This window comes from Lynx canadensis, chromosome B2 (genome assembly GCF_007474595.2).
Source record: "Lynx canadensis isolate LIC74 chromosome B2, mLynCan4.pri.v2, whole genome shotgun sequence".
Taxonomy (NCBI): domain Eukaryota; kingdom Metazoa; phylum Chordata; class Mammalia; order Carnivora; family Felidae; genus Lynx; species Lynx canadensis.
The window spans coordinates 57905695-57920066 of NC_044307.1; the positions used below are offsets into that span (position 1 = coordinate 57905695).

Below are 14372 nucleotides of genomic sequence, written 5' to 3' on the forward strand. Positions count from 1 at the left end.
TAGACAATTTTGCCTCTCAGACCACCAGGCTTTCTTGACTGTTGCCTTGTGATATTCCTTGGCCACTAGAACAGCATGGTACAGGGAGGTTTGCTTTTTAAATTTTTCTTAAGATAAAGTGTACAGACTTTAACAAAAGAAGAACATGGAGTAATATTTTGCAATCTTTGTATCTTTAGCGATTATGAAAACTTTAGTTTGCTTGTCACTTTTCAATATTTCTAGTAGAAACTAGAGGGAGCCTTTCTCTTAGTTCCCCCAATTAGAAAGTAAAGTTTGTGGTTGGATCTTAGCACTGTGTATCATTTCATATTAAAAGAAGGTGCACAAATCTGCCATGGGGGAAGAGGCAACCAAGCCCTAGCCACAGAAATTGACTGTAAGCAAAAAAATTTTTTTTCACTGCGGGGAACAGGGTATTTATGTTTAAACATGTAAAACATTTCAGGGGAGGAAACATTAGCAGTAGAGAGCTGAAGATTCATTGTGAGTGCTTTCTGTTTATTACTTAATGTTATCTTGAATACAAAATCAAAAGGACTTTGTTGAAGAAAAACCTCTCATAGATGTCTGTCTCCTAATAGTTTTTAACTTTTACTCACTACCTTATAAAAAGTAGTAATCATTAACTTAGGACTTGACAAAGAGAATGGACTCTCCAGACTTTGGCCAAAAATTTCCTCCAAACAGAGATTTTCACATATTCGTTTTCCACCTTTTTTTCACACTTGAGAAGCCTCATGTTCAGGAAAGCTAACTCAACTTGTCCAAAGTCCAAGGTTAGGAAAAAGCAGTTGTGTCTGCTTCTTTCTACTAAGACTCACCTGCAACTTCTATTCCTTTGGACACTCAAAAAGCTTAATGTTCACATAAACATTAGAATTGTTATATATAATTCACTGCCTTACTGAGTTTAATTTATGATTTAGCAGGTTGTATTGAAGGACACAGAAAGAAGATTAAATAATTAAAATATGTGTTCCTAGGGATTATAGCTAGTTCCTGTTTATTTTTTACTAGTATTATAAAATTGTAGAGATAGAGGATCTAGTATACAAATAACCACATCCTTACTAATAAGATGAGATTAAAAGTAGGGGAAATAAATAAAGACTACAATTCATTTTTTTTTTCTATGAAGAAAGCTTGTGGATTACCTGCTCTATTACCACATAGCTAAAAGCACCTGAAAATAAATATCTGAAAATAGGCAAACAGTAATGATTGTTGAAATTGCCATCTATAGTGTTGTGGACCCTTTTCGTTACTATCAGGAAAACCAAAGACTTGGCAGGAAGGCACCCCGTGTGTCAGGAAGGCTTGAAGAACTGAGCTTCTCTATGACCTTGAATTAATTTCAATGAAAGCTAGGGACCATAAAGTATTCTTGGCATCAAGACTGACTAGGTAGCTTGAATATTTGCTTGTTTCATTCTAACTGCCAGCATATGAGTGGGTTTCTTTACCTTAGGGAATGAGAAATGAATGAGAAAAAAAAATTCACTAAAGATGTAAAGAATGTAAGAAAAATGGAAACATTTTCTGTATCTTCCAGACTAAAAGGTAAAAACACACATATTACAGAATCTCATTTGGCTAAATGTCACCAATATGCAATAGCTAAAATTTAGTGGTAAATAGGAAAAAGCAATTTACCAATAATGTGGGAAAAATAAATCCAGAGGAGAGATTTTATGATTCAGGAAAGGTTATATGTATAGTTGTAAAACACAGATTCTAACAGGAAATACAGCTACAACACACACACACACAAAAGCAAAGGAACAAGATTTGAGTGTATGAGAAAAGAAACTTGGCATATTGTCTGTCTTGCAAAATAATTGTAAACCAGAGTTCTGCTGGAAATGGAATATTTTAATGACCAAACTGGATTGCAAAACATTTACCCTATCCTGTTATTTCTTTCTAAATTAAGATCAATAGTCCTGTGAACTGTCAAACCCAGATGCTGTTGTTTGCTGACCACCCTTCTTTATCTTCAGTTTAATTTGTAAAGCTGGTATGGGTCCCTTGGGTGTTTAAAAAACACAAGTCTGAGCTGTTTTCTGGGCCAGACAATGTGAACATTGTGAATTCCTGTGCTTCTGGAACTAGGCTCAGATATTTTGGAATCATTTTTGGTGGCGGTGACCCTTAAAGCCATCGAATTCAAGTGGTCTGTTGATATTTTCCTTACTACAGCACCATACCTCTGGAATTCCTGAGGAGTTTGGGTTGGGGCCATGGTGAAAAGAAAATATGCCAATCACGAATTCTCCTTCTCTTGTCCTTAAATGGATTTTTCTTTCTGACAGTTACAGGTAAATGTTTTAAGGGACTTGAAAGATCTCTCTTTCCCATTAGTTAGACATCTTAAGAGTAAGGGACAGACAAAATCAAATTTTACTACTTAAACTGTAATGTTGGTATAGAAAATTTCCCCCAGCAACCCTTTGATCAGATACATACATACACTTTAAAATACTTAACTATTTTGGGGCCCCTGGTGGCTCAGTCAGTTAAGCATCCGACTATTGATTTCGGCTTAGGTCATGATCTCATGGTTCATGAGAGCCCTGAGTTGGGTTCTGTGTGTGTGTGTGGAGCCTGCTTGGGATTCTCTCAATCTCTCTGTCTCTCTCTTTCTCCCTTTGCCTCTCTCCTGCTCTCTAAATAAATAAATAGAATTTAAAAAAATACTTAAAAGTATTTAAAATACTGGGACAAAGATATTTTATTAACCAGTTTTGCATAACACAGGCTGCACAGGTTTTTACTCATTTCATGTAACTGGTAGTTTATATATTTTGATTATAAATGTAGGTAATACAGTGTAATGGGAAACTCACTGGATTGGCCATGTGAAAGCTTAAATTCTTAGTCTCACTAATTTAGAGGTTCTTGGTTTTGTTTTGGTTTTGAGGGGGGGGTTCTCGTGAAGGCAAACTGGAAGGGGTGGGGGGGGGAGAGGGAGATAGAGAATCCCAAGCAGTCTCCATGCTCAGCTTGGAGCCCCATGCAGGGCTTGATTTCACAACTGTGAGATCATGACCTGAGCTGAATTCAAGAGTTAGTCTCTTAATTGACTGAGCCACCCAGGCATCCCTAATTCAGAGTTTTGAATTCGAAGTAGAAGAGTTGGGATTAAGTAAGTGATTTTTAAGGTTCTTTTCAATCCTACCCATTGATGACTCATTCAAACACAAATTTTAGTTCTGAAGTTATTTGAATTTTAATGATTACATTGCTCCTTTATTAGGCTTTCTTAGATAACTGGAGTATGATAGTTGTTGATAAATATGTTACCTCTACATTGTTAATTCCTATGCCTTATTTACTTATGGAATGGCTATTATAAGGGACTGCTAAGATCTAGAAACAGTGTTAGTGAACTTGATGGTGATATACTGTGCTCGTATTTATTAACTAATTATTAAGAAGCTACTAATAATTGGATTGAGAGTCAAGAGACTTGATTCTGAGACTTTTGGTACATTATTTAATTTCTCTGAGCATTAGTCTCCTCATTTATAAATTGATACTGTTGGACTAGAAGATGATTGGTGATGTCCTGTGATTCTACACTCCTGGAACACTTGATACCAAAATGTAGATTTAATACATAATATGGCTCAATTATTTTATTAAGAGTGTTGGTCTGAATTTTGGATCTTGAGAACAAGAGGAAAAAAATAATACTTTATATTTTATAGCACTTTATACTTAATAAAGAACTTTTATATACACTGCCTCCCATGAATTTTGTAAAGTGGGCAAAATCATGGTTATTATATCAGTGAGGGTCCTGGCAGTGAATAGATGGTATGCTCATGTGGAGTAGTTTGAAAATAAGGGAATGAAGACCATTTACCAAGATGTGGGCAGGGTTCAGGGAAACTGCAGGAGCTGGGGTGTTGCTCTGGGCTTTGTCTCAATAGGGAGCTGTTTTCACTCTTAGGCCTGAAGCTGGAGAAGGTGAGGATCTCCTGACAGAAACTGTGTCCTTGGGGAAAGGTAAATTTTGGCGACCTAGTGGCAAGGAATCTAGGGAAGTAAATACCCTGTCTCACTCTCCTTCCTCCCAACAATTGCTGGTGACTTCTGTTGTCTAAACTCAACTGGAGGCAGAATGGAAGGGATCCCATCAATGCAATCCTCTGAGAGGGCCTCTGGGGTACAGAGCAGAGGGGGAGGGGTGGGAGTAGGAGGAAGGGCAGGGCACGTGGCAAATAGGTGGCATACTTACTATTGCCACTTTACAGATAATGAAACTGAGGCTTAGAAAGTTAAACAGCAGAAACAAAATCACGAGTTACTTGAAGCACCAGGATGCAAATCTCCCGCTTATAGTCTTCACAGGCTTCTTATTTTGTTAGCATGAAATTAAAATTCTTTACCATGTTTTCCAAGACTCTGTATGATCTGACTTCTGCTTGCCTTTCCGAAGTCATCTTATAATACCATCTCCTATTCTGGGAATACTGGCTGCCTTTCTCTCAAATAAGTAATATTATTTTCCTATTACTGGGTTTAGCCTCTGCCTAGAGTACTTGTCCCACATGACTTCACACATGGCTAATTCTCACTAGATGAGCTCAAATGTCCCACTTAAAAGAGTCCGATCCTGACCATCCCAACTAAAATGTACTCTTCCAATGGCTTCCTATCTCCCCTTCTGCTTTATTTCCTTTATGGCATTAACTCAGTCTGTATCTTTCCTCACTGATTGGTGGATATGGTGTTTGCCTGACTCCTCCTATTGGAATGTAACTTTTATGGAGGCTGGGCAGCTGTCTTGTTAAGGGAGTATTTCCAACACCTGGTCTGGAACTGGTACCCAATTTTAACATTTTAGTGAATAATCCATTCTATAAGCATTACTCCAAGGGAAGGAGAAAAGAACAAAGGTTACTAATGCTAGACTGCATTTTTGAGGCAAATGACACCGTTTCACCATCCCTACCCTTCACAGCTTCATCAGATTTAAATAGCAATTGCATTTTGGTTTCTTCTCATTCAGAGATTGTAAACATGAGTTTTGATTTGTATTAGGGGTGGGGCTTACTTACAATAAAGATGGTCATGGGTCACCTGAGTGGCTCTGTCGGTTAAGCATCTGACTCTTGATTTTGGCTCAGGTCATGATCCCAGAGTTATAGGATCAAGCCCCGAGTGGGGCTCTGTACTGATAGTGTGGAGCCTGCTTGGGATTTTCTCTCTCCCTCTCTCTCTCTCTGCTCCTCCCCTGCTTGTGCACCCTCTTTCTTCCTCTCTCTCTCTCAAAATAAATCAATAAACTTAAAAAAAAGGTGGTCATAAAACTAGGCAGGTATGAAAGCTGTAAGTCTGAGGTTCCATGTGCAGTTCAATTAATTTTGTTTGTAAGACTTAAGGTTTCTTGGAATGTGGAAATAGAAGAGGAAGAAGGAAAATTACGGGAGTGACATAATTTTTTTGGCAGCTTTTATCATAGTTTGTAAACTCTCTATGAAATAATTTTATTATTGTCACTATTTCCCTCTCTCTCATCTATTGATTATCTCTTTCATCTATCTACCTATCATCTATCCTCTCTAATCTACCATCTCTCTATATAATTTATTTATATACATACCAATATTATTTATTTATATACACCCACTCAAACTTTGGGTTAATCCCCTAGGCTTTCATCATTTGAGCTTTTAAGCTTTCCCTATTGTTATAGTCACTAGCCCTTTTGTGAACTTGTCTTATTATTTCTTTCACTTTCTAATAGCTATCTCTTTGGGAGTAATAGAGGTACATCATCTTGGTAAAGTTTCAAGTACTTCACTTTTCACTAAAGTCAGGAACTATTTCTTGAAAACTATCACAATCAGTTTTTATTATTTTAGAACCAGTAAGTTGAAATGTATATATATATATTTTGATCTGCACTATGTGATGGGTGATAGAGATTCAACAACAATAGACAAAAACAGGCATGGTCACTGCCCTCAGTTCTATGACAGGAAATCTGGGAATGCTTCCCTAAAGAAGTAAAGTCTGAGTTGAAATCTGAAGGATAAATAAGTGTTAGCTAACTGTGGAGAGGAACACGAGAGCATTTAAGGCAGAGGAAAGAGTATGAATAAAATTCCTAATCCAGGATGGAGTGTGGCAATTCTAGGAACTAAGAACAGGCATTTAAAAAAGATCAAGATCTGCCATATGTCATTATGAAAAAGACTGATTTCCATAAGCCAGAACAAAACTGTATCTCATTATTTTATAGTCACACTTAAGACATGACTAAAAATTTCTGTCACTAAATCACTGGTATTCTAAATCTCCAATGTCTTCTATTTATTAACACTTTTGACTTTTGGATGAGAGTTAAACACTCACAGAATCTCAAAGGACATAGGATAAAAAATGTTTGCATTAGTATATTTGATAAAGTGATCTGAGAGAGATTAAATTAGTTCTTACCACACATATGAATATATTACAATACCCCCCCCCCCCAAATTATGCAAAGGTGTATATAACACAATTGATGATTGGTTCCTGTCCTTCTATGCCAGCCTCTGTTCCTAAATAGGGGAAATAAAGGCTAAAGCTTTATCTTCTGGATGGAGGGTGAGGTGGGATAGAATAATAGTGGATTCTCCAATCTCAGGAAGCCAGGAGATAGTAGGTAAAACTCTATGTCCCCCTATTTTTCTGGCTTCATCTCATCATATTCCTTAACTGCGAGTTTGGATTCCTTGCCACAGTTTTTAAGTCCCAGCGAGCCCCAAGATCCAGAATCATCCCTACTGATATTTAAACTAGACAAGATAGCAGCCAGCAGGTGGCAACAAAATGAACAACAGGACCCACCTGAGTTGTGCAGCTGGATCCTGACTGGCTGGCTGGGCAGCTTCAGTCAGGCCATTCTATTAACCTTAGGGTAACACAACTGTGCCTGTTACACAACTGAATTGTTAGGACTCTGAACATGGCGTTATGGAGTCTTCTTCTAGACCAGTTTTGCTGAGAAATTTAGAACTACACCAAATATGACAAAATGCAATATTAAGTATTGATTTTTAGAAGCTGCAGGACTTGAGATGTGTTAAAAAAAAAGTTTTATTATTTATTTTGAGAGAGACAGACAGATTGCGAGCAGGGGAGGGGCAGAGAGAGAGGGAGACACAGAATCCAAAGCAGGCTCCAGGCTCTGAGCTGTCAGCACAGAGCCCAACACAGGGCTCAAACCCATGAACTGTGAGATCATGACCTGAGTTGAAGTCGGATGCTTACCCAACTCCACCACCCAGGCGCCCCATGCAAGACTTGAGATATTAAGCAGTGTATGCTTTCCTCATTTCTTCCATGGGACTCAGTTTCCAAGGTCCCCATTTAGACCTTGTGCTTGTGGTCACTGTTCACCTGAGAAGTTCTCTTGTTCTAGGCTTCCTAGAGCTTTAGCAGAGGGTTATGGAGTGATTGAGGAGGTTTAAAGGTGGCAGCATTCTATTAACCCAGTCTTGTCTGTAAAGGCTGGGGTAGGCAGAGATGGTCAGGGAAGTTCTAGGAGGAGAAAGCATTAAATGCGGTGTGGAGTTGTCGCTTGTGGTTTGGGGATGATGGGCAGTAGAGAACCACGTTTCTTCTCCTGCCAGTGTTAGGTGAGTGGGCTCCATGAAGATGAATTTGTGCTATTGGGCTGCAAGGAGGACAGCAGAGAAATGACTTGGGTTTGTCTCTATGATGGAGAGAACAAGACCACCCTATTCCACCCACTCCCTCCTATCCTGTAGTGCACTTGTAAATGTGGAGGAAATCCAGATCTTATGCAAGCTGAGGATTATTATACATTTTTCATTGTCTTTTTGAAAAGGAAACTGACTTAATTTGTGAACAAGCAGGAGTTGAAATTCTGCCTTACCTTGTTCACAGTGGATTCCAGTGGTTCCCAGAGGACAGGAACAGGTATACCCATGAGGCAATGAAACACAAGTTGCTCCTTTGCTACAGTGGTGTGGAGGGTCATGTTCAGGGTCACAGGTGGAAACTGTCTCCGTGCAGAGTTCTCCTTTCCACCCAGGGAGGCAGTCACAGCTGTTGGTTGAGAAAGAAGGCCGCAGGATTTGAGCACTTGAGCAGAGATGGATATGCACTGTGTGTCATCCTGATGTTAACTCGGCAATTGTCACTGAGGTTCCAAGATAGAAAAGATTTTGTAGGGGCGCCTGGGTGGCGCAGTCGGTTAAGCGTCCGACTTCAGCCAGGTCACGATCTCGCGGTCCGTGAGTTTGAGCCCCGCGTCGGGCTCTGGGCTGATGGCTCAGAGCCTGGAGCCTGTTTCCGATTCTGTGTCTCCCTCTCTCTCTGCCCCTCACCCGTTCATGCTCTGTCTCTCCCTGTCCGAAAAATAAATAAACGTTGAAAAAAAAAAATTAAAAAAAAAAAAAAAAAGAAAAGATTTTGTACATCAAAGCAAGTAATGATTCAAACTACCAGGATCCAAACTGTCAAGGAAATGAGCTAATGACTGATTATAGGATTACTGGATTCCACATCAAAATTTTTAAAAGGTTCAGCATGTGGATTTGAGAGAGATTTTAGAGAATCATTTCTTTGGACAGAACAGTCCCCTCTCCCTGCCTCACATCACCACCAAGGGAGAGGCAGTGAACACAGTTGCTGCCTCCTAACCTTAAGCCTAGAGGAAAGAAATTCAGCTTGATATACATTCCATCACATTGGTGAGCACGTAGATCCAGCTCCTTGGGCTGCAAAAGGTACTTTGAACCCCTCCAGAGGCCAGGCAGATGGCAGTGAATCCCAGGGATGGGTTGTGGCACTCCGACTGAGGATCAGCTTGGGGACATATAAAAGGGATCTTGCCCAGAGGGTATCCTGGTAGCTGAAGAGACCTCAACAGTAAGAGGCAGTCAGTTTATGGCTGGGGCAGAATCTAAGAGGTAAAGGGGACTTCCCATTTTGATGACAGACCTTGTCTGGGTTTAGAGAGTGATATTGGGAAGAACCCAAAACAAGAGCAAAGGTAGAGATGCCAGATAAAATGTAGGACATATAATTAAGTTGAGATAAACAATGAATAATTTTTCGGTATATCCCATGCAATATTTGAATTTCAGACAAGCAACATTTGAGATATACTAAAAATTATTTGTTGTGTGCCTGGAATTCAAATTTATTTGGGTGTCCTGTGTTTCCCCCCCTTCATATGGCAACCCTACACTAAGGGCACATGATGGAAAGGGTTACTTTACGTCCCTGCCAGGCCCAGGGAGCACTAAACCATCAGACAATGGTGCAAGTCAAGGAAGCCCATTCCAGGATGTGGTGCATGGTGCTGAGTCAGAAATCACTAGACTGGGGAAAGACAGCAGTAACAGATCGTGCCTTCTTTGCAGACCTTCGGTTCATGTGGTAAGCCCTGGCTGGGTTTAGGCCAACAGTTATGAAGAGTGAAGTGTTGTTAGTATTTTGAAGCGGACCCTCTGAACTAATGCATTGAGAGGGTATTTGCGAATGAAAGTGTCCATTAGTTAAGTTGGAGCAGAAAATTCAATAGACCTCCCCATGTTTTTTTTTATTTTATTTTTTTAACATTTATTCATTTTTGAAAGGCAGAGAGAGACAGAGCGCGAACAGGGGAGGGGCAGAGAGAGAGGGAGACACAGAAACAGAAGCAGGCTCCAGGCTCCCAGCTATCAGCACAGAGCCCGACGTGGGGCTTGAACTCATGGACTGTGAGATCATGACCTGAGCCGAAGTCGGCCACTCAACCGACTGAGCCACCCAGGCGTCCCAAGACCTCCCCAGGTTTTAATCCAGGTCGAAGAAAAGGATGACTCCTTCTAAGCAGGTTTAAAAAGACAGCGAGAAACAAAAGTAAATTTATGAATACATCCATGAGTTCCAGGTCACACTTGTTCTCAGTTTATTACAATGGTTTTTACTTACTGGCAAACTACAGACACAGATGACATGAACAGCACTGCTGGGGTTGTTGAGAGCATCACCAATAGTATAATTCTGAGAGTGAGCAAGTCAAGACAAGGCAGGTAGAAAACAGAAGTACCTTCAGTTCCCTTTTTTCTTTAGGCTAGAAGAACCTCACAAATTCTGAGGATAGAGGGCAGCTTCTGTAGTCCCCTCTAGGTAATATGACAATATATGTCAATATGAATACATTATATGCCTCGTGGAGGGGTCAGGAAGGAAAATGAACATTCTTTCTGCAAACATTATTAACAACCTCTATCATTTTATAGAAACAATAGGTAAGAGCTTCATAAAATTGAGATTAAACCAAAGAAGAAAATCAAAATCACCTGTAACCTCTGACCATGTTGAGGCCGACATTTTTTTTTTTTAGCACTTGGCAGGTATCTTTCCACTACTTCCTCTAAGAAAATTTTAACATGAAAAATGCTGGGAAAATTGGATATCTACACGTAAAAGAATGAAACTGGATCCCTATTTTAGCCACCTACAAAAATTAACTTGAAATGGATTAAAGAATTATAAAATATAAGACCTGGAACAGCAAAACTCCTAGAAGAAAACAGTTTTTAGTTTTCTCTTTCACAAAACTTTATATAAATGAAATGATATTGCATGTATTCTTTAATTACTGCGTTTCACTCAGGATTATGTTTTGGGATTCACTATGTTGATGCATGTAGCTGCTACATTGTCAATACTATATTACCTCATGGACGAAAGTTCCTATTTTTTGTAGTTGAAATTTCAATGTTTTCTTTTACAGTTTGCATTTCTTGTGACTTAGTTAAGAAAGCTTTCCCTATTCCGAGGTCAGAAAGTTATTATTTTATGTTGTCTCCTCAGACTATTATCATTTTTTTCCTGTTACATGTAAGTCTTAATACATCTGAAATTATTTTTTATGTTTGCTGTGGAGTTAAGAGATCCAATTACAGTTTTCCGTACAGATGACCAATAGTCTGAGCACTTTTCATTGACCAGTTCATCCTTTTCCACTCATGAGCCGTGTCCATGTATGCACTGTCCTGTGCCTCTTTATCCTGTTCTGTTAGTGTACTTTTCTAACTTTCTGTTAACACTACACTGTCTTAATTTCCCCCTCTTTTTTTAAAAAAAATGTTTATTTATTTTGAGAGAGAGAGACAGAGGCAGAGAGAGAGGAAGACAGGGAATCCCAAGTGGATGCAGGGCTCGAACTCAAAACCTAGATCATGACCTGAGCTGATACCAAGAGTCGGACGCTTAACTGACTGAGCCACCCAGGCACCCCTAATTTCTCCTTCTTTATAATAGGTCTTGATAACTAGAGTGACAACTTCTGCTATCTTGTTTTTCTGTTTGGGAGTGTCTTGGCTATTTTTAGTGCTTTGCTATTTTACACCTTTCCCTTCAAATTAAGGTTCAAGATAGGCAAATTTCCTTGCCTTCTCCTTGTCTAAAATAAGGTTTATTTTTCTTTTGTTCTTACACTGCTGGTGCAGCTCTTTGGAGTCTGAGGCCTGTGAGGAGTATGCTATTAGATGTCTGTAACCTGTGCAGCCCTGAAAGGGTATGTTATACATGCTTCGTGTTTTAGCAGGAACTCAGGGCAAAAGCCAGCTTGATGCTCACTTTCCAGAGTCTTGCTTTCATTTCATTTGGGATATGAAAGATGTGTTGTTTTCACTTCAGGTAATAGTGTTCTGAAAGTATACACTTCATCTTATTCAGATTTCAACATTTCCACTTGGGAAAGTCACTCAAGATGTATAATAGCCCACAGTTCCACAAATAGAACTGCCTATAAATAACCTTTTATTCCATACTCATTAACTTCTCTTCCACAATCTCACATACAATGGTTGAATGTTATTTCACACTGACTTGATAAAATATACTTTATTCTTGTAGTCACTTGTTAGATAGTATGTTTTTCATTTTTCACTGTCTACAAATAACCCTGTGATAAAACTCTTATAGCTAAATCTCTGTGCACATCTATGATCATTTCCTTGGGATAAACTTAAATATCATCATGACTTCTAGGCTTTGGATACATATTCCAACCTGCCCTCCATAATAACTGTACCAATTTACATTCCTGTCATCAGTTCATGAGAGTGCTCCTGAAATAATACATGTGTATATAATTGAAAATAATAAATATTTTACAGGCTTCTTGTTTATTATTGACCCAGTAATTATTTATTAAAATAAAGTGACTTAATGTTTGCCTATACATATTTACCAAGAACATATTCATTTCAAACTCCTATATTTTCCTGCATTTTTGGCAGTCTAATCACATTTATGCTGCACCCAAATTCATGTTATCAACTTAAAAAAATATTTTTGGGGGCATCTGGGTGGCTCAGTCAGCTAAAAATCCAGCACTTGATTTCAGCTCAGGTCATGATCTCACGGTTGTGGGACAAAGCCTGCTTGATTCTCTCTCTCTCTCTCTCTCTCTCTCCCTCCCTCCCTCCCTCCCCCTTTCTCCCTTTCCCTCTCCCCCTCCCCACCACTCTATTTTTTTTTATTAATTTTTTAAAAATGTTTAGTGATTTTTCAGAGAGACAGAGACAGAATGCAAGCGGGTTAGGGGCAGAGAGAGAGGGAGACACAGAATCAGAAGCAGGCTCCAGGCTCTGGGCTGTCAGCACAGAGCCCGACAGGGGGCTCGAAATCACAAGCTGTGAGATCATGACCTGAGCTCAACCGTCTGAGCCACCCAGGCACCCCTCCCCACCACTCTTGAGTACCTGCGTATCTGCTCTTTCTCTCTCTAAAAAACAAACAAACAAAAAAACACAACTTTTTTTAGTACTTACTATGTGTATAAGACTAGTCATAAAGGATGGGCAGAAGATGTATAAGGAGAGAGCTGTGGCCCAGGTAGAGGTGAGTTGTGTTAGAGTAAGAACCATGGCGCTGCGTTCGCTGAGAACCAAGTGAGTGGCAGAGAGAAGTGCTGCCAGAACCCAGAAACCAGCGTGGGGAATAACTCAGGGAACAAAAGGAACGTCAGCACCCATGTTCACCAATGACTGTTAGACTCTGGTGTTGGGAGGAACTGAAAACAAAAATTCTTGTCTATTTGGAACTTACAGGTAGCGGCTTAGGCACATACATAAAATAACAAAAAACTGAGCACACAAAAACTTCTGAGGATATTGCCATTTCATTAAGTAGGGTATTTAGCTGAGTCCTGATGAAAGAAAACATACACGATTATTGTACCTAAGTTAACATTTGTGCAAAAAAAAAAAAAAAAGTTTGAGAAGTTGCATAAGGTTCTCCAAAATGGAGGAAAACAAAATACAGGATTAATCTGCTAAAAATTTACATAATGATCATAAAGATTTTTAGTTACTGTTTGAAGAGCTCCAAGAGCATAAAATATGGAAAGACTTTTCTACAAAAAATAGACGTCTTCTGGCTCACAGTCCTCGCCTGCCACCTTTATGGGGATGCTCCCCCTCAACCCCTGACGGTTGGTTGGTGGCCTGAGCTTGGATGCCTTATGCGCGCGGGCACCATCCATTTGTAACCGTCTAAATGCACCTATTCACCTTCAGGTTTGAAATGACTGGACGGTTCCGATACATGTTTCAAGTGGTGTTTTATATAATGAAGTTTAGAATTCAGGAGTTTAGAGTATGTGCAGACCCGTTCTGGCACAAACTGCCTTTTCACCTGCTTCCTGACATAGATAGGCATGATATGCACTATATGCCCTTTTGGCTGTTTTCCTATAAATGCTATTTTTAAAAATAAATTTCCTTTTCTCCTCCTGTTCAAATCGACAGATTTCCTATTTAATAGATTCTAAAACAAAAAAGCCCAAGCCCAAAATATATTGTATTACCAATTTCATAAAAGAAACAAAGCTGTAAGAATTTTTATATAAAAAGAAAACTCTAAACACACACACACACACACACACACACACAAAACCAAAACTCTAATATCATTACTTTTTTATGATGACTGCGCCATCTAGTGGGTCATTTTTATCAACGTAAAAAAAGAGCTAAACAAAATTGATCTCATTGCCTTATAGACACACTGACAGTGGTAAAGTATTTTTATATTAAATATAGCTTAAATCATATTAAGCATAATATAATACAGATGTTATAAACTTATTTGAAAAATAGATCTTAACTAAAATAAATGCTCTTATGCTTCCTCTCAGAATTGTTAGGTCTGAAGCAATTAGGTATATGTTTAAATATTAAAAAAATTACATTCAAGTACCATATACTATTTTCTTACATTATATATATATTTAAAAAAAATTGTATTTATTTATTTTTGAGAGAGAGAGAGAGAGAGAGGTAGGGAGACAGAGAATCCCAAGCAGGCTCTGTGCTGTCAGTGCAGAGCTTGATGTGGGGCTC

At 39.0% G+C, this 14372-nt stretch overlaps 1 protein-coding gene across 1 annotated transcript in view; it reads right to left on the minus strand.

Moving 5' to 3' along the window:
- The window catches only part of EYS (eyes shut homolog), a 1650074-nt gene that overhangs the window by 31963 nt on the left and 1603739 nt on the right, over positions 1 to 14372 (minus strand). Inside the window, exon 40 of the mRNA XM_030315776.1 lies at positions 7898 to 8070. Coding sequence (XP_030171636.1) covers positions 7898 to 8070 — 173 coding nt within the window. The remainder of the gene's footprint in view (positions 1 to 7897; positions 8071 to 14372) is intronic.